The sequence below is a fragment of the Protopterus annectens genome, chromosome 1.part1, assembly GCF_019279795.1.
Source record: "Protopterus annectens isolate FY-2018-M chromosome 1.part1, PAN1.0, whole genome shotgun sequence".
Lineage (NCBI taxonomy): Eukaryota > Metazoa > Chordata > Ceratodontiformes > Protopteridae > Protopterus > Protopterus annectens.
The window spans coordinates 1,703,143,130-1,703,165,422 of record NC_056726.1 but is presented as its reverse complement, the minus strand read 5'-3'; the positions used below and the strand labels follow the sequence as shown (position 1 = coordinate 1,703,165,422).

Below are 22,293 nucleotides of genomic sequence, written 5' to 3'. Positions count from 1 at the left end.
CACAAGTGGAGGCAAAATCAGCCTTTATCAAGGCTTTTAACAAATCTCTAGTTGAATAATACGAATATGTGTATTTGCATATTACAAGGTCTGGTATGGCTTTGCTGAGCTTACCTGTTGGTTAATTTACACGTCTGATTTCCGGATATGTTTCAGCGTCTTGTTCGCTTTATGGTGCCATAATTTTTATAAGCTTAAAACCCTTATGTAAGATTTCCTCATTATAGTAAAGGCTTGTTTGTTTTCTTTTTTTTAATATGCTGGGAACAGTCCTGGTGTTTGTTGTTTGCAATTGGGACCTATTATCATGTAACGCTTCTGGGAGTTCACGCAATACGCTCTCGCCAATGCAAGGTATGTTTAGACCACACTCTGCAGTCAAACACTTCTTTCGCTTTTGGTTTCTGCAAACACGAGCGATCAAGTAATGAGGTGCTTCTGAAGTCGGATTTGCTTAGAAGAATGTCCGGAACAGAATATGGTTCTGGTAAACTGTTATTAATGTAAATCTCATGACTTTTAGAGATACAATACAGTTGTTTTTTGTGTCCCAGTCGCTAGACACTTATACTGTGTTGTCAACTATTAAGTAAAGGATGACATGGTTGCTGTTGCGGGACTTTTATTAATACTTGTGGAGGGAAGCTATTCATATTGGAAGTGTAAATTCACATGTAGCTAGACAAGTATCAGAATTCACTCGTGGGTGAAGTTGCTACCAAATCTATGTTTTCAACTGCTTCCATTATTTTTAGAAAGCAAGAAATATGTTTGTTTGACTGTTAGGTGAATAAAGATGCTAGTTATTGGTAGTTTTAGCACTTAGTTAGATAATGATTATAGAGAATGGTGAACTTGTATTCAGAATATATTTAGACATATATTATAAGTAAGATCTGAATAGTGTTCAAGTATTATTTCAAGCTGTTACACTTGTCACATGTGTTACACAATAGAGGCTAATGTTAAAGTGTTATATGGTCTATGGGTGTTTTAGGGGCAGATTTACTGTAACATCTAAAGATGTGTGTTTAATAGTGTTAATTTTGGTTTGTTCTACAATAAATAATCTTTATATTGGAATCTGCAGCATTCTCCTGGTCCTTCTTTGGTTTATACATAATGAAAAACAAAAGTCATTGTATAGGTTGGTTAACATTTAATTAAAGTCTTGGAGAGAAAGAACACTTTTAAAGTACTCAACAAAATGCAGTCCAACTTAGATTTCACTAAAGAGTACCAGTGGCACTTATATATTTATGTAGGAAATGACAAGCCTTGGGAGATAATAGCGCAAATCTGAAAGTTAAGGGGGTAAGAATGTTTCAGTAAGTAAAGTGTGGATTAATTAAAAAGGTACTAGGGTGTTTATATTGTCATGCTAAAAATCAATGGAAGTTGGTAACTAGAGAAAAATTCAAAAACATTTTTCAGAGTCATCAATACATCAAGCTAACTAGTTTGGTTTGAAATGAGGTCTGAAACCAACATGGCAGCTTGAAAACATAATAATGAACATGGAATTAATAACTCAAGATCCTTTTCAAGCAGGAATTAACAGCTTACAGATGTTGGAAGGAAGAAGGAATAGTAAGAAAAGGTGTAAATATGTTTAGACACTTGTATGGTATACATGTTCTGAGAATGCCAGTTACTGCAAGATTTATGCAGGTATCCCATAAAATTAGTACATTGTATTTGGTTTAAAGCATAAACTATTACTTGAGCTGTAGTGTATGGGGAACTGGCTGAAAGGTCTTGTGGACAGTTTCTGAGACAGGTTGGATTTTCATCTGTTATTAAGTGTAAAATAGACAATCATTGCAACGAGGTACAAAATATTAGTAAATTACCTTCCAAGAGAGACAGAAAAAAATAAAACTGCTACACAGAATATGTTCATAGGTAGGTACTAGGCTATTAGCCCTAGGGCCTATATAAGCCTAGCCAAAATGGTACCCTGGCTTTCGCCACCCAAGATAATTATTTTCCTATGCCCCCGTCGAGCAGAGCCACAGAAGTGATCCCTGGGGTGAATTTCCTATTTCCCATCCAATCATCAAGATTTTTCTTGAACAGTGCTAATGAGCAGCTCTGTTTGACATAGATAGGTATTCTGTTCCAGAGAATGGGAAGTTTCTGGGACATGAATCTATCCCTCCAGCATGTTCTGTTTATTGTGGTGACAAGGTTTAGGTCCCTAGAGCATGTAGCTTGGGGCGATTGGGATTTCTTTAAGTGGAGCATGTCCAACAGCTCTGGGTTTGACATAGCTTTGTATGTTAGGCAGAGATTACCTCTGAGTAGGTAATACGCGACAGAGTAAAGCTGGAGTTTTTTGAGATGTTCTGCTTAGGGCATCTGTTTGAGGCCAGTAATCCTCTTTGTGAGGTATTTATGTGGCCTTTCCAGTTGTTGTAGATGTCTTGTGAGGTACATACCAAAAGGTTTTAATGAGTGATGAGTAGAGGGGAACAATGACCTCTTTTTTTCTGGATGAGAAACCTTTTGTGATGAGGTGAGCCATGTAGAAGGATTTCCTGACCACTGTGGCAATGTGATTATCAAAGGAGAGATTACTGTCCACCTGTGTCCCAAGGTCTCTTATCACACTTTTGGTGTTAAGTAGACTACCACTTATGTGGTAGTTCATGGGTACAGAGTTTTTACCAAAGGAGATGACAATACACTTTTTGGCATTGAGCTGCAGGCCATGACTTTGACACCAGGCATCTGTCTCAGTGAGGCCGTTTTGTAGTATGTCCACATCATTAGGAGTTTTGATTATGGCTCCTAGTTTGCAGTCATCTGCAAACTTTGTTAGCCAAAGACCTTCTGTGTTAGCCTGTACTTCAGAGAAGTAGATTCCAAATAGGAGAGGACCCAGGACTGAACCCTATGCTGCTCCACTTGTCACTGGCCTGAAGTCAGATTTGGAGTCTGCTACTTTCACAGTGTGGGTTCTGTCCATGAGCCAGTTGGCAACCCATCTTGTAACATAGGGATTTATACCTAGTTTAGTGAGCTTATCTAAAATTCCAGAGTGGGGGATGGTGTCGAAAGCCTTGGTGAGATCTAGATAAGCTGTGTGAACCACCTTACCCTCATCTATGGCTTTGGTGACTGCTTCAAAGAAGTCAATCAGGTTTAGGAGACATGATCTGCCTTTTACAAACCTGAGCTGGGTAGGGTCCAGAGTTTGGAGATTACCAATGTTTTTGTTTATGAGTTCCATAATGATATGTTCCATGGCCTTGCAGACCAGGCTCATTAGGCTAATGGGGTGGTAGTTCCCGGGGTACTTCGTGGCTCCCTCTTTGTGGAGTGGGATAACCATTGCGGTGCACCATTCAGTGGGCACAAAGCCTGAGGTGAGGCTATGATTGAACATGGTACTTAGGTAGGGTGCCAATTCATTCTGTAGTTCGTGTAGAACGCAGCCTGGGATATTGTCAGGTCCCATGGATGCTGTGTTCTTTGCTTTGGAGAGTGTGTTTTTTACCTGTGCAGCTTTGATTACAATATTTTTAATAAGGTTGATATAAGTTATGGAAAATCAAGGCTGGCATGACATAGTTACACATTATAAAGTAAAGATTCAGTGAGGAAACCATAACTACATAATTCCCCCTAGGCAAGTACAGGCCATTATATTACATAATGAGCCTTAATCTGTGATGTTTTTAATTTTATTACACTATTGAATGTTAGTAGCTGTACAGTTCTACTTCCTTTGTATCTGTATTTATGTTTCTCATATGTACAAAAAGCACAAGTGTCTCTGACAGATAAGCATTTGTTTTTCTTCTGTTATATTCAATATGTTCTATTTTCCTCCTTCAAAATGTGCTTCTGTTTTGATATCATGGTATCATTAATGGAGTGTGTGGTTATGGAATCTTTATTTTCTCTAAGCTTTCCAAAATGGTGGTCGGCTAGTGAACTGCATCTACACAGAGCTCCTTATTTCAATTTACATTTAATAAGTTTTATATCTTTCTAAAGCTACGGGAAGCTCCTAGAAACAAGGACAAATTTTACATTGTTGGATTTTTTGGACTATTCAGCTCTTCTGATCTATAAAAAACTCAAAATAAGCCATAAAACCTATATTTCTCTTCAAAGCAATATACTCACAGAGACTGACAAGGCCGGACTACAGTTTCACCACTCCGAAGACCACATGGCCAGGCAACTGAAATCTTCAAGTGATCCTGTTATTATGGAAACACAAACAATAAAAGCCAAATCTTCAGCAATTTTTTCGCCAGAAAAGGAGAATATTTCAAAAAGGCAAAAAACTAACAAACAGCAGACTGAATCTAGCAAAAGCAATATCAGTTCTAATGAAGATACCAACTTCCATATGGAGGAACTAAAACAGGCCTTACTTCCCATACATTGAGCTATACAAAACTTCTCGGAACAACTCTCAACTATAGGAAAGTCTATTAGTCAAATTGTTGAAAGAGTGGACACACTTGAACTAAAAACACAGTCAAATGAACATCTAATACAATCTCTTTCTGATGAGTTATCTACCAAATCAGATGCCATAAAAGAATTATAACTGAAATTAACTGATCTAGAAGCAAGAAGTCATAGAAACAATATTCTGATAAGAGGTCTCCCTGAGAACTATGATAATCAAGGTTTACTTATCATTACAAGACAGATATTTAAAGCTCTATTACAGTTAGATGGTGACAAGCCTGAAATAATTATCGAAAGAGCTCATCGTGCACTCCATAAGCACCAAGAGACACTAATTCCCCGTCAAGCATTTACTAAACTGCTTAATTACCAAATTACACAACAGATTTTATCTTCTGCAAGAAAACACAATCCATTCATGTGGAAAAATCACAAAATTACTTTTTCTCAAGATTTTCCTCTTGCCATCAAAGAAAACAGACGAAAAATGGCTCCGTTTTGTTCTGATCTCATTCAAAGAAATATGAGGTTTCAAATGCGCTATCCCAATACATTAATTTTTTATAACAAAGAAGTTAAATACACAGCTACTACACAAGCGGAGGCAAAATCAGCCTTTATCAAGGCTTTTAACAAATCTCCAGTTGAATAATACGAGTATGTGTATTTGCATATTACAAGGTCTGGTATGGCTTTGCTGAGCTTACCTGTTGGTTAATTTACAAGTCCGATCTCCGGATATGTTTCAGTGTCTTGTTCGCTTTATGGTGCCATCATTTTTATAAGCTTAAAACCCTTATGTAAGATTTCCTCATTATAGTAAAGGCTCATTTGTTTTCTTTTTTTTAATATGCTGAGAACAGTCCTGGTGTTTGTTGTTTGCAATTGGGACCTATTATCATGTAACGCTTCCGGGAGTTCACGCAATACGCTCTCGCCAATGCAAGGTATGTTTAGACCACACTCTGCAGTCAAACACTTCAACTTTCGCTTTTGGTCTTCTGCAAACACGAGCGATCAAGTAATGAGGTGCTTCTGAAGTCGGATTTGCTTCGAAGAATGTCCGGAACAGAATATGGTTCTGGTAAACTGTTATTAATGTAAATCTCATGACTTTTAGAGATACAATACAGTTGTTTTTTGTGTCCCAGTCGCTAGACACTTATACTGTGTTGTCAACTATTAAGTAAAGGATGACATGGTTGCTGTTGCGGGACTTTTATTAATACTTGTGGAGGGAAGCTATTCATATTGGAAGTGTAAATTCACATGTAGCTAGACAAGTATCAGAATTCACTCGTGGGTGAAGTTGCTACCAAATCTATGTTTTTCAACTGCTTCCATTATTCTTAGAAAGCAAGAAATATGTTTGTTTGACTGTTAGGTGAATAAAGATGCTAGTTATTGGTAGTTTTAGCACTTAGTTAGATAATGATTATAGAGAATGGTGAACTTGTATTCAGAATATATTTAGACATATATTATAAGTAAGATCTGAATAGTGTTCAAGTATTATTTCAAGCTGTTACACTTGTCACATGTGTTACACAATAGAGGCTAATGTTAAAGTGTTATATGGTCTATGGGTGTTTTATGGGCAGATTTACTGTAACATCTAAAGATGTGTGTTTAATAATTAATGTTCTTATCTTTGTCTATAGATAGTTCTGAATGAAGACATGTTATGGAGACTTGAATGTCATGTGCTTCATCAAATTGTAATAAGCCAAGACCTTTTTACAGGATCATATACCATGCATGGTATTTAGGTCTTCCTCTTTTTCTTTTTTCTGCTTAGAGTCATTTTTTAAAATTGGACTTCTTATAGCTTGTTTAAATGAACAGACATGTGAACTTACCATTACTGTGGATGTTTTCGTTTCTAACACAAACGCACGTCACAATACATTTAATCTTAGACATTTAGGGATGCTTGTTGTGTGTAATGCTAGTGATCTAGGGTGACGGTTTGCTGGAATAGTAATATTTTGTATATATGTATAGGTTTGTTTTGGTTATTGTATGTATGTTTATATATTTCTTCTACTAAGGCGATGGGGTGGTTAGGCACTGGGGACAGTCAGAGGAAGTGTTTTGCTACCGGTAAATATACTGTTATACTTCTTGTAAAGACAACTCTAATGTGGCTGTGGGTACTCCTTCTTGTCTTGAACCTTAAGACAATATTTATTAAACTGATTTTTTTTTTCTTCTTGTTTTTTCCCTGACAAGTATAATAATAAATTCCCAATCATACAGCAATTCAATATGTTTAGTTAAATCTGGGGTCTTATGAGTTGGTATATAGATTGCTGGAATATTAAAGGTTTACAAAATAATGCAAAAAAAAACCTTTTAATGCATCTTATTTTCAAATCACAGGCTAATATTTGTTTTTTACAAGAAACACATCTGTCAAAAGAGGGTTGGGAGAAAATCTCTAACAGAAAATGGATTAGAGCTATAATAGCAGATGGAGATAGTTCCAATTCTAGGGGTGTAGCCATAATAATTAAGAAACAATTCGAGTGCATTATAAATGAATGTAAATCTGACAAAAATGGGAGATGGTGCTATTTTACTTCCATTATACCAGACTCTGCAAAACCAGTCTTATTTCTGAATTTATATGGACCCTGCTATCAACAGCATATTTTCAATTTGGAGATCTATAACATTTTATGTTCATTTAAAGATTATCTTTTCATTATAGGTGGTGACTGGAATGCTGTAATAAACCCTAGACTTGATTGCACCAGTAATTCTCCCTCATACAATTTTCAAGCCTCTATAGCCCTAGAGGAACTCATATCAGACTTCAACCTTGTGGACACTATCACATTTAGTAGCAACCAATCTAAAGAGAGTATGTATACTTTTTACTCTAATTGCCATAAATCTTGGTCACGTCTAGATTTCTTCTTAATTTCCAACTTCTTCTCCAAGTTTAAAAATACTTTTAATTGCAAACCCAGATCTTTATCAGATCATGCAAAAATATCTCTAAGAATTTTTTTTGCACACATTATATATTCACATACTAATTGGTCCCTTAACAATAACTTACTACAGAATAAAGAAATTGTGAACAGAATTAATAATTCTTTATCTGAATTGTATACAAATTTTGAAAAATTTCAAATTACACCAGATATACAATGGGCAGCTTGTAAAACCGAGTTAAGAGGTTATCTAATTAGTAAAGCCTCTTTCTTTAAAAAACTCAATAATAAAAAGGAATCAAGTTTGGTTTTAAAACTAGCGTCCTTAGAAAAAGATTTAAGATTACATCCAGATCCAAAGATAGAGGAATTGATTATCACAACAAGTAAAGAACTACTAGAGTTACATTTGCATAACTACTCATTACAGGAACAGAAATTCATCGCAACTTACTCTGAATGGGCGCAAATTCCTTCAAGAACTCTTTCCAGAATAATCAAAAATAATAATGGTACATCAATAATTTCCATTCTCCAACACAAAGGGAAAATATATAAATCGGACTCCGAAATAATTCAGCTATTCTACGACTTATATTCTGACATCTATAGCAAGAACAACCATATTTCTTCTAATTCACAAATGGAAACTTTTCTTAACTCAATCACATTTCCTACTCTTAATTCGGATCAATCTTCTCTACTTTCAGCTCCGCTAAATATCCAAGAGATTCAAAATGTTATAAATAATCTAAAAATAGGCAAATCCCCTGGACCAGATGGTTTTACCACTAACTTCTTCAAATCATTCAATCATAAAATTGCTCTGGTTCTCCTAAAAGTATTCAATTTTATTATAAAAAATGGTATTACGGACCTACATTGGAATAACTCAAAAACAATTCTATTACCAAAAAATAATCAGGATAAAACAGACCCACACAACTATAGACCTATCTCGCTTATAAATGTGGACATCAAAATTTTTGCAGCCATACTAGCCAATAGACTCAAACAGATAATGCCATATATAATATCACCAGACCAAGCTGGCTTTATGTCAAACAGACACACTTGGGACAACACACTAACATTGGATTCCCTTATACAGTTTACTAAAAAAGAGAAAAATCCGTTATATGCTCTTACGCTGGATGCATCCAAAGCATTTGACAGAGTGAACTGGGACTTCTTGTTTGCTACTCTATCACATTTTAATATACCCAAATCTTTTTCAGATATGATTAGAATTCTATATACAAATTCACACACCTTCTTATATGTAAATAAAAAATGCTCCAACAAAATTTTGATTACCAATGGAACAAGACAAGGTTGTCCTCTCTCTCCCTTCCTTTTTAATCTATTTATTGAACCTTTCTTTTTATACATCAGCCAGAATACACATCATTCAATACCCAGAATTCTTAATACTCAAGTAACACTATCGGCATTTGCTGATGATCTAAACATATACTTCTAATTGTCCAACACTGATCTTCCCAAAATTTTAAATGCAATCAGTAAATTTTCTGATGTGTCTGGATATCAAATCAATGAAAAAAAATCTCACATTATCCCAATTAACCCGGAATCACATAAATCTTTTCTTTTTTCTGAGTCTCCTTTTCATATATCATATCATCTCAAATATTTAGGTATTAACTTTGCTCATAATCAAGCTTCCATGCTTCAAAACAATCTGCTAAAATCATGGTCTAATATATGTCAAGACTTACAAAGATGGAAACTGTTAAACTTAACATTTCTTTCCAAAGTAGCCATTGTGAAAATGAATATTTTACCCAGACTTCTCTATCAATTCAATGCGACAAATATAATAATTTCAAATAAGTTATTTTCACAAATAAATAAAGATATAGCAAAATTTCTTTGGTTTCCTAAGAAAGTTAGGATCTCCTATTCCAAATTGAGTCTTTCCAAAGAAAAAGGAGGTGTGGGCCTTCCAAATTTCTATCTTTATTATGTGATTATATGTTCTAATAGACTGTGGTCCATCTCAAACATGAGTAGTAAAACTCAATCTTACTATCCGGCTTGGATGAAGATATGGAATCAGCATATAACGAACAATAATATAAATCCCAAAGCTATTCCCTTTTTAACACCTAGTTCTCTTAATAACTCGAAACTACTTCCAATGCTGAAATTTAAAATAAAAATATTTCAAAAACTGATTAAAGACATTAACCTTGAGTATGCTCTTTTCTTTCTTCAACCAATACACCTTAATCCAAATTTTAAAATTAATAATAAATTTATAGACCTTACTGAATTCCCTCTTATCAAAGATCTTAAAGTATGGGATATTTTTAAATATAAATCTGCTTCCTTAGCAGAGTTACGGGCAATGTTTAGGGTAAATAACAAATACACAATTATTCTTCGTCAAATAAGAGACCTTATAATATCACAAACTAGTAATATATCTTCTGATTCTCAGGAAATTGATAAATTAACTGAAATTATTACTACAATATCAAACTCTAAAAATACAATTTCAGTTTCCTATAAATTATTATACCCCCTACTTCACAAGGAGATATGCCTTTTCACTAGATACTGGGATAATCAAGGTTTATCTATTACAATTGATCAAAAATTACTAGCTATAAAAACTACTATAGAGCTATCCCCTTTCAAAAAACTACTATACACCCAATTGATGTTAAACAATAATGCTTACTATACCCCCGTTATACTAAATAAATTTGATGCTAATAGATCTACTGTTTGCACTTGTTGCCCCTTCCCGAGAGCCGATCTACTTCACATTATGTGGCACTGCAATTACTCTTATAAACTTTGGTGTTCTCTTAAAGTGCGTCTTAAAAAAAATGGGTTACTACAGTTCTACACTGTCTTAGGATACGGCTATTCTAAATGTCCCACCTTCCAAGATATCTAAAATACATTTACATATTCTAATCATTTTATGTTCTCTCATCAAAATGTACATCATATTTAATTGGTTGGATCGCAGCAAATTGTGTTGGCGGGGATTTAAAGAGATGGCAACTAAATATATCTCCACGCAAAAGCTAATCATAAAGAGTCCTAGGAAGAAAGCTTACTTCAATAAACTTTGGAGAAGCTTATTTGAAGTGATTTTGTGTTAGTAAATTATGTTAAGGCGCACAAGGTTCTTTATCCATATGTTTTGTATTCTTTAATACGAGAGTTTTTCTATGTACGAGAGTACCACGTTCCTTCAAAACAAGAGGTCTGATTTTTTACACATAGTCATGGTGGCTGGTTATTGGTGTAAATAGTTGTATATATTAAGTGGATAGGATTAGTTAGTTAACAATGCATGTCTTAGTATCATGTTCTTTCTTTATTATTGACTTCCCTTTCATTGTTACTTGAATTTCAATTTTATGTTTTCTTCTACTGTATGCATTGTTTTTATTTTTCTTTTTATGGAAAAAATAAAAGATTATTTGAAAAAAAAAGGAATCTTTATTTTCTCTGTTGATAATGGCTGTTTCCTTATTCCTATAAATGTAATGCAAAAAATGTACAGCCCAATACACACCTTTTAATTTTCCTCATCAGGCTTGATTTCTTTACCAAAATCCCTGATAAGTAGCAAGAACACAAAATATTTATCTCCTGGCATGGCGGATACCACCTTTTTACTAATAGCTTTCAGATCAATACAAGTACAGAGTTTATCTAAATTTCACAGCAACAACCATTTTGTTTATCCTTTCACTAGGTTCAGGTTTTGTCCTTATTACACCTATATATTCCATGACATTCAGATGATTCTCTGTTCTAGTTTTCAAAGCTACTGAAACATTCCCTGGAGTATGTACTTGTAACATTGCAGGAACTGCATGGATGTGAAGACCTCCTGGCAAACAGTCCAAACTCCAACTGTAAATGTGAATTTGCAGTGTAAGTTCTTTTCAATGTGTCTGACCTCTGACAGTTCCATTGACCCAAAATTGTTGATGTACTTGCTATTCCAGTATGAATCCTGCATGTTTTATTATTTTATTAACAAGAAATAACTTTCTCACCAAATGGTTTTAAATGATGACCAGAAAAAAATAGTTATTTGTACCTCACTGGCTTACAATTTCTATCTTTGTCTTCTTGGAATTGTACTTATTGATGCAGGCCAGTTATATAAATATTTCTTATAAAGTAAAGCCATGATTATTTTTTGAACTTTTATAAGTTATCTAATGAAACTCTGGTCTTTTTATATTGTATTAGAAATGACATGCATACAGTGAAGTTTGTAAATATTTTCTCCAGACTTCATAACGCTGTAAAGTCCAATTATATTATTTCTGTTCAGTAATGTTTACATATACAACTTTGTATACACCTGTTGTATTTTGCTTTATTGGCAATTCTAGTGAACTATTGCATTTTGCTTGGATGTGACTCAGAAAGATAGATAAATAAGTCTACCTACTCATCAAGCAAAAACAAAGAAATACAACAACTGAGTAGATGTTACATCACACTATACCACAAAGTTGATTCCAAAATGCCATGTCTAAGTTTTCTTCATAGATTTTTAACTGATTCAATTCTAACACCATACATATATTCTCTTCATAGGTATCTAACATTCTCTAAATGTACATTTTCTCTACTTTTTTCCTAGATTATTTATTATGCATTTATCTTTGTTTACTGGGGAAGTGCCATTTTCAGGGGAGGTCTGCTGTGGAGAAAAGCTCATCTGCTTACATTGCATTTTACTACATTCCAGTTAACACAGAACAGTTACATTTCTTTTTATATTTATATACACACTAGCTATATTTATACATTCTAACATTTTACAGAGGTGGAAGTTACTAAAGAGAAAGCCCGTGTAAATCTTATTGGATTGTGCAGGCAGCAGTTATGTATAAAATTATGTAATTTCAATAAGAGATTGAGAGTATTCTTTTCAAAAAGAGTATTTGTAGAGTACACTGCGTGGTGAAAATAAAGTCTTAACCTTGAGATGAGCATGTGCAGGACCAGGACTGGTTAAGATGTTAAGCAGTGGTTTAATACTATGAGTTTGTCAGTAAGATTTATTCGTGTGGGTATACTATTCCAGAGTTTAGCAATGTATTGGGAGTAGAGTGAGTCTCCTGCAACATTATTTGACTTATTTGTAAGTAATAAGAATTAAAAAAAAAAAACTAAAAGCTACTTATGTTGTACACTTTCTCAACAAAAATACAGATTTTATTTTATGCTGTTTAGTAAATACATTTGACTTTCTGCATCTTTTACGTACATGATAATTTTAAGACATTTCTTCTTTATCATGCTTATGGCTACACCTCATGTAGAACATATCAGTAAGATGTCTCACACAGTTCTTATAATTAACTATAATAGTGAGACTCATTTTCCTCTAGCCTTATTTGTTTTAACTTTAACAGCCCTGCAGACAAAACTAGGCTACATACTACAAGCTTTTCTGTGTACTGTTTCCATTACCGTAATTTCTCTAACTCTGCCGGCAGCATTTCCTTTAATTTAACATTAGATAGATATAACTCTCCAAAAAATTAGTCTCTCACCTGATTATTTCATATAGCACACAGAATTCTAAGTTTTGCTAATGAATTATGCAATTCGTTAATTTCACAATTTACTTCTGTAATGCAGTTGTACAAGTATCAATCTACTCCATGGGACTCTATGCCTCTATCAAAAGCAAATTCCAGATATGGAGCAGATTTTTTATCATTTCAAAATAACTTTGAAAGTTGTAGCTGATATTTTAAAGGAAACTGGTAGTGTACTTTAAAGCGTAAGTTGATTACAGTATGCTCCTTCTTTTAAAATTTAAGTTGCAAGTTTATTCATTTGCCTTGTTTTCATTCTAGCTTTGAAAGTTATGTGTCATCATAGCAATACATACTGGGTGAGATTCATGAAAACTGTGTTTCATGGAGAAGAGCTGATATGTAATTGAATTGCATACCAAAACTCTTTATGACCTATAGAGAGATACACAGTGATGCAATTATACCCCAGGAACACAAAGGATTCACAAACACTATACTAGCTGCATACATACTAGTCCCAATGAGGTACATTTTGTGACTGCACCCGTGTTCCTACAGATGGTAGAGGAAATGAAAGTACACAGATCTGTTTTCCATTCTGATGTGATGCTTAGCTAACAGAGCAGCTAGCAAAAAATACAATCCTTTGTGAAGTAGAACACCCTTTGGCAACATAATTTCCTGTGATGCAAGCAGACCTGGTACAACACCCACATATATAGCCACCCCAAATATTGATGCTGCTGAACTCCTCCTGTGAGTTCACACAGCTGTAGACTCCCTTAATACAATAATATAGTAATAACTATTACCCCTATGTCATGTCCCAGTAATATACAATTTTTATGAATTGTAGCATTGCATATCAGCAGAGCACAGCAGATCATGAAATAGCCAGATGGTAAGGTATGCTAACATGCCATATCTCACTAAGTAAGCACCCTACCGTGCTGTGCTTTGGTTTTTGAGTAGTGACATCTTGCTATATAGCAATTAACTCTATGAGACTATTGTACTATGCATACCACCAGTATACATTCTAATAACCTCAGACTTCTTTCGTGAGCTACCTAGCATTACTGTGAATCAGGTCAATAAATCCAAATAATTACAGGTGATGTGCTGAAAACACAACATGGAATACATTTTGCAGGTATTATGAATGGTTGACATCTTTTCTCGCTCTCATGCCCTAAATAAGCCTCTAACCTACTTCCCTAACAACATCTAAATACTTTAACATACTACCTTTCCAGGTTATTCAGAGATATATAACTTGCAAAGCAAGAATAAAATAAATATAACTATCTATGATTTCCTTTGCTGAAACAAATTACACTTAAGTGAGGGATGTTTTCTGCTGCTTGAAGTTGTACCAGTTCTGAAACAAAATATTAAATAACTTAATTGCAATTAATTATGATGCATGTAACATTAGTTTCTGGATAGTGCAAAAGAATAAGTCATAGATTCCCTGCTTTATATGTGAGCTTTATTTTTGGAAAAAGCAGCACAGACAGGATATCATAGTACAAGATCCACATTCAAGATTTCTGACAGGGAGTACAGGTACTGCTGTTTTAAATAAATAATTCATATTTTACACTGCCTTTAGTTTTTGAGTACCTTCAGATACCAGGCAAATTTCACTCTATCTATAGTTTCAGAGTACCTCTAAATATGAGGTTTGTGATTTACTGTGGAGTTGACTGATAAGAGAATTTTATTTGAATTTAAATTTTATTTGTCACTGTTTTTCACTGTTTGAAGGTAGGAAGGGATAGCTTGTTAATAAGATTTACTTTGATTCATATTTTGTTGTTTTACCTTTAATTTCACTGTTGGTTGTTAGAAAGGGATAGGTTTAAGACAAGGTTTTAGGAAAGCTCTGGCCACCCCAATGGGCATAGACAGCTATAAATTCACACATACTGGAGACAGGAAAATACTGAGCATATCTAAACAATCCTACCTTGGTTTGTGATTTATTGATCTTTACTGTTAAAAAGATGTGTGACTGCTAACAATAGTGAGCAGATGCTACTGCTGACATGACATAAAGGACTTGCAACTTTTGTCTGGCTTGCATAACTTGTATAGTCAGAACAACTTTACTTACTTTAGCATTTAGTTTGTATATTGCTCCTGTGATTTTTTTTGTCATAGAAGTTGATTTAATTTCTCTGAATTATGTGGCACTGATTTGGATTATTCTTTTCTTTTACAATATTTTATTTTATTTGTTTGAAGCAGAATATGGATTCCTTAAATGAGTATGCAATTAACGATTTGTTATGCACAAACATATTGTACAGTGTAATAAATGCATATTTAAAGGTAACAGCTGATAAAACTGGTAATCTGTGTTCCTCGTGTCAAAAGTTGGATGATTTGCTTACTATCATTAGAAGTAAATCTAGACTTGATGATAATAGCACTTGTGCAATTGGCATGGCTTGGAGAACTGTTGTTTCATACATTAATGACTGGACTAGTGAAATAAATAATGTTAGGCAATTTAGGAAATTATGCCTCTATTGTCTGCAAAGATCATTCAACTTCTATGAAACAAGACTATACCCCCAACAACTCTGGATTTATGGATGTAAGTATTCAGCAACCTGAGGATCTGGAGTGTTTAGAAGGAAACAAAAAAAAAAGAAAGAAAGGAAGAAGTTCTCAACAAATAACAAGGAAGAAAAAGAAACTGATTAATGACTGTAAAGGAAAGAGAATACATACTTAAAAGGACACTGCTTTGTTATGTATCACACAGGTTACAGGGAATGATAATATTTTTCTATCAGAAAGCCTTCAATCTACAGAAAAAGGTATACTTTTTCCAAAAAAGAAGGTAGAAAAAAGTGGCAACGGGGCAGGTGAAAAGGAAGAATTCAAAACTGAATATGGAAGGATTAAAGAACATTACTGTAAGAAAAAAGAAGACAGATGTTGACTACATGGCTCAAGCTATGGATTTCTATTACCAGTTGGATGAGAATTTAATACACAATGAAAACAGTGGGATTAAGAAGATTAATGGTGATGAAAATCTATCATTTATAACAATTGATAGAGCAAATATTACTGTATTAGAAGCTGAAGATTCCTCACAGCTGGCCAACAAAGATATTCTTGTAATTGAAGATTCAGTTATTACAGGAACTAATAGTTATATTTGCAAATAAGATAATGAACATCAAATAGTGTTATGCTTGCCATGAGCAAACACAGAAGATATGAGACAAGCCTTGGAATGCCTTAATGTAAGGAAGTATGGATCTGTTTTTATTCATGTTGGTACAGACGATGTCATCCTCAAGGATTATCTGACTACTAGTAGGGAACTGACAGCCCTCTTAGATAGTATAGCTTGTACTGGTGTTAAGACAAATGTTTCACAAATCACCTATAGAAAGGATAGTCAGGTCACTGTGAATGAAAAAAAAAAAATGGGGGCAAATACCTACATAGAAAAAATGTCTTGCTTTAAAAAATGGAAATGTGTAGAACATCCAAGCCTAATTTTGGGCACACATATTCAGACAGGATGGTGTGCATTTGTTAAGATCAGGGAAAGAATTTTTGCAGCAGATATTTTGCAATATTTGGTAAACACTAGGCAGGATTTTTGTCAAGTTGAAAATTTAACAGTTACAGCAACATGTGATTCTTCTCTGATAGGTGTTAATGTTAGGAGCATTAATAATAAATGTGCTGTATTCCCACAAGATTGATGTTGTTATTGTTTGTGAAGCATGGTTAAAGAACAATGACTGGAAATCAGTTCTGACTGGGTATAAATGTTTTTGCTGTAGCAGACATTCTAACAAAAAAACAGGTGGAGGTGTTATGACAGGTATTAATGATAGTTATGAGACCTGTGATTATTTTATGCTCAGTGATAACACCAATATTATAGACTTTGCAACTGTGACAATAAAGCTAACCCTGGAACATATAACAATAACAGTCAAGTGCAGATGACTGAGAGGAATTCATACATTTCTTGCATGAAACACAGGAGGGAAAAATAATCGTGGCTGGGGACTTAAATTTACCAGAAACAGACTGGAATAATATTGATTCAACAATGTTAGTAAGGAAATTATTCACAATGTATATTCAGGAACAACAACCACCGATTGCTTCAGATTGTAAAAAAAAAAAAAAAAAAAAAACTACCAGAGGACAGAACATACTACACATTGTTTGTGTTCCTAAAGAAATTACTGTTACTTCAAGTCAAGTTTTACTACTGTTGATGTACAGTGATCATTAGGTTATAAAGGTTAATTTGGTGCGAGATCCTTTTGCCACACTGAAATTTAAACCAATGCACAGAAGGTTTATTACAGAGCATATGGAAGCAAAACAGTTACTGTGTAAAACTAACTGGAGTGAGATGTTCAGTGGAAAAACTGCGGATGGAATGTAAAAAGTTTTGAAAGAGAAATTGTTTGAGTGCAAAAAAAATCAAAAAAATGTTTTACATCAGGATCTAGGCATTCAACATCAGGTGGATATATTTCCATAAGAACAAGATATCTGGTTATGGTATGAGACAAAAAATATAAGAAATTGAACAGAGGTTGAACTATAACCTTGAAAACTAAAATAAACAAGGTGGACAAACAGGTTAAGCATTGTGTCAGACAAGATCAACAAAAATATGAAGAAAAATTATATAAAGATATTGAACATAATAGGAAATATTTTTATAGATACATAAGATGTGGAAAGAGTAAAGACACACAAATTGATAAACCGTGTGCAGATTCTAAAATTTATTCTCAGACACAACAGATTATAGATATAGTCACAAAATCTTATGCAAAACAGTTTGGTTTCACAAAAAGGGGAAATAAAGTGTATTAGTGACATCTAGTTAACCTCAGATCCTGGAATCAAATTAGATTATATTGAAAAAGAACTGTTCAAACTGGATCCAATCAAGGCACAGGGAGGAGACGTAATTAGTAACAATGACCTGAGAACACTTGAGAACACTTCAGCAAAAACTTATGGTACCATTATATCTATTATTCACTAGGTCATATAAATGTGGGGATATTCCTCAAGATTGGAGACATGCACTTATTAAACCTGTCTTTAAGGAAAAGGGGAGTAGGACAAACCCAGAGTCGTACAGACCCTGAAGTCTACTTTCAGGTTGTGGAAAAATAATGGACAAGGTAATACTGAATAATTTATCATCAGAACTGAATAGGTTGGGACTTGAAACCATATATCAGCATGTGTATGTTGAAAATAGATTTATTACCACCTGTAACATGATGTTCTATAACAATGTAACAATGTAATAACAGCTATGAATGAAAAATTGTGCTGTAATGTAATTTTTATAGATTTAACTTCAGCATTTGACAGGGTAATAAACAAAATGCTTATCAATAAATTAATACAACTAGGTATTGATATACTCTTGACAGGATGGACAACTGCATGGTTTACAAATAAGACATGGCAAGTATAATACAGCAACTGGACAGGTGCAATCCTTGTTACAGTCAGGGTGTTCCAGAGGGCTCTATCCTAGGCCCTTACTTGTTTAGATTACATCTTTCAGACCTAACATTTTCATCTGAGGTGTTTGAAATTGGGTAAACTGATTTCATGTGTTACAGATAAGGCATGTCTGCAAAATAACGAATTGAGCATTTGGGCACAGGAGAATGATATGCTGATAAATACATCAAAAACTAAGCATGTGAGATTTGAGAGACATATATTGAATGGAGAATATTAATATAATACACAGTGATTGAAACTGTACTAATTTAAGAATCTGGGTATATGGGTAGATTCAGCTATGAGTTTTTCTAATCATACCAGCCAACTGGTAAATGGTTATATAAAAAGATTTATCAAGTCTAGGAAATCAAAAATGATGAAGTCACTGTCTGTTAGTTACATTAGACTCAAACTTGAGTATGGAATAACAATATGGAAACCCTATAAGAAAACAAGCATGAGCAAACTGGAAAAGAGTATAGCAGAAATATACCAAGGGCATCCATGGGTGTGAAAATTTAAGTTATTATGAAAGACTAAAATATCTGAACTTGTACAGTGTCTCTTACAGATATCTAAGAGGATATCTTATTCAGGTATATAGGATCTTTAGAGACAACTACCTATGGGAGTATTTGGGGTTATTAAAAAGTGCTAGAGAATCATCAGACAACCTATTTAAAAGATTCTATAGGAATGAGAAGTGCACTAATTGGTTCTCTGACAGAGTAACTGATGCATGGAACAGACTACCAAATTACATTAAAGCAAGTACTAGTTTAGATATTTTTAGGAACAGCCTGAACCCTTATTATGGAAAGAAGTGTTTTGGTATACTGGCAAGCTAGAAGGGCATTAATGCCCATGTTTGAAATACTTGCATGTAGGTATGTATGTATGTATGTATGCATGTAGTGTTCTTCATTGTTTTGCTTACAAACTGAAGAGTATTCAAATGTTCTGTTATGGTATTCCCAATCATAGTTCCATAGTTTCATAGATAAATGCTAGGCTATCTGCCCTGGAATATCATTTTAAGCTTAGCCAATAACTTAAGTCCAGAATCAAACCTTTTATCTTGTGCCTATGAGGCGAAGAGCTTAACCATCATGTCACCCCCTCAATTAATAACATAATATAAATGCCATCTTTTTCATTATCTGTAATGTTCAATATTCCACAAATACAGAAATGCCTAGAAAACATATAGTTAAATAGATGTGGGCTTGCTGAAACAGAAAAATACATTGACAAGAATGTTTAAACTGAATGTAAGCAATGCATTTATTCACCTGAAAAGTTATCTAAGCAATGCAGAAAAAGAAAAATATACTCAGCATATATTAAAGTAAAATGCTGAATGAAGTATTATACTTGATGACCTTAGCTTCTACTTGCATTCACCGTCCTCCTGGGTCATATAAAAAGCAAGGAAACACATTCATTTAACTATCAGATATGACATTAGTTTGAATAAGAAACAGCCTAGTCAATCCATAAACACTTTGCAATGAGCTATTAAAACACTAAGAAGGAATACAAAAATAAAGTTCAGTTACTCGAGTAGTTGTGGTTTGCATTCAAAAACCTGTAACAGAAATCTGCCTGCTGTGTATATTGTAGCTGAAAAACTGAATTATCTATAACTGAGTACTAACTTTGCACATTTCATTAAAGGTGTAGCATGTTTTGATAATGTTTTCCTACATATGTGTTATAGTACAGTAATTCTTATTTTCTTTTCCAGTCCTGACCGCTTAACTGTTGTAAGATTTGGGACCTATATCCTTACAATGCAACTGTTCAAGTATTCTAACTTCACAGGACCATATACGGTATCTGACCTGCCGATACAGATAAAAGTGGGCACACCCTTGTATATTGGAGCAAGTATAATGGGACCAGACCCACAACTCTTCTCTATGAAGATAGACTCTTGCTATGTAACTCCAAGGAGTGACCCAAATGATCCAATAAAATACAACGTTATCAGTGACGGGTAAGTCTTACTTCTTTATTAGCCTTTGTTCTGCTAAAAACGTATTCTGAACCAATGTGAGATATTCAAAAACAATATTAGAATGCCCTACAAATAATTTGTATATCAGTTGCATATATTGGGTATGTAATATCAATTAATGTCATTTAAAGTATTTTTTCTCTAAATGTAGCAATAAGTCTGGATACAATAACTTTTTTCAACTATATTTATCATTGCTGTGTACTGTCTTAATATGTTTACTGTAATAAAATACAGGATCTAATATTCATTTTCAGTATCAGCTACATAAAATTTAAATATTGAGAGATTCAAGAGGTATAGCTGCAGTCCATCTGATAATCTGCAGTAGAGTTAATCCCCAGACAGTAGCAGAATATACAATTCACATTAAGGCATTTCACAATAGTCATATTTGTATGTGTGGTATGGAAGAACAACCCTGGCAGGGCTAGACTCCTGCCAATGTGAGCACTAATTCTAGATGATGGTCTCTGCTTATATGACACCTCTATCCCATGTTCAAAAATGAGAAAAAGGGGGTTATGAATGGGAGGATATTTGCTTCCTATGATGCACACATTTCAAAATGACATATTATCAAGGTTTCCAATTGCAAAGTAATCTGTCACTTACCTATATGAATAAACAAATAAATAAATGAATGAATAAATAAATAAAGATGTTAATTTGTTTAGTCTTTGAGACATTTCAAGTATCCTCATTGCTATAATAGCCCAATTACTTAATTCTAATCTTTACCATCTTCTTTTATAATCTGATAGTTTTAAGTGGTGCAAAGCATACTTGTGTCTGTTGTTAATATTTTACAATACAGATTTATGCTTTTCCAACTTTAATATGTACCTTTCATTGCCACTGCTGCAGCAGTAAAGAGTCCAGAAACTTAATTAAGCCACAACTGTCTGTCTGTCTCTCTATCTATCTATCTATCTATCTATCTGGCTGCAGATGGTTTGGTCAACAGTGTGTTTGGTTGACATCTGTTTAGTTGTCTGCTTCTGGTTGACTAAACGGCTGGTCGACAGGTGTGCAAGACTGTATAATTCTCAGAGTTTCAGAGTATTCCCTTTCCCCAATCTTGTCTGATCTCAGCATTAGTACACATAATTAGCAGGGGGTGTAGGAACTGCAGCTTCCTACATGATGGGATGATGTGTGGAGTCTTGACCCCCCCCCCCTGCAGAAAGGGTTTTTTCATGTGTTGAGGTTGTTTCTTGACACATGGGTAGTATTGCATTGATATTCATGTTTTTGATGTATTGAGGAGTGAGTGCCATGTCAACATATGCTTAGTTGATAAGATAGGTAGATACAGTTTGCATGTATTCTGTAGAATGCAGAGAATATCAACCGTTGTTGCATTTGGTCACAAATCATTGAATATATTGGTTGTTAAATTTAGGAGTTACTGAAGGGACCAATCTTGAATGTTACTTTTAATGAATTGCAAATTCAGCAGCAGTAAGCAGATCTGTAGCAGGATCTGCAGCAAGATCATTAGTACCCAGTGCTGCTCCTCAGTCTAATGCCCCTCAACTCTAATTAAAGAACAAAAAAAGGTCCATTGTTTTCTGTAATCCAGTGTTCTTCATCTCCCTCCTAAGTGTCAGGTCATCTGTGCTTCTGTACTCTTCAACATTAAAAGAGGAACAGATAGACAAAAAACAACCTTCAACATTTAAAACAGTATAGCAGACCACTTGATACACTTGCAGCAAGCAGCTTGCTACAGTCCATACCACACAAAGTGCAGAAGCAAGAGCTTCATTGTTGACAACAGCAACTAAACAGTATCAGAGTT

At 34.2% G+C, this 22,293-nt stretch overlaps 1 protein-coding gene across 1 annotated transcript in view; it reads left to right on the top strand.

Annotated features, from left to right (window-relative positions):
* LOC122811873 (uromodulin-like) overlaps positions 1 to 22,293 on the top strand; it is a 549,630-nt gene that overhangs the window by 255,930 nt on the left and 271,407 nt on the right. The window contains exon 3 of the mRNA XM_044084012.1: positions 20,217 to 20,468. Within this exon, the coding sequence (XP_043939947.1) occupies positions 20,217 to 20,468 (252 nt within the window). The remainder of the gene's footprint in view (positions 1 to 20,216; positions 20,469 to 22,293) is intronic.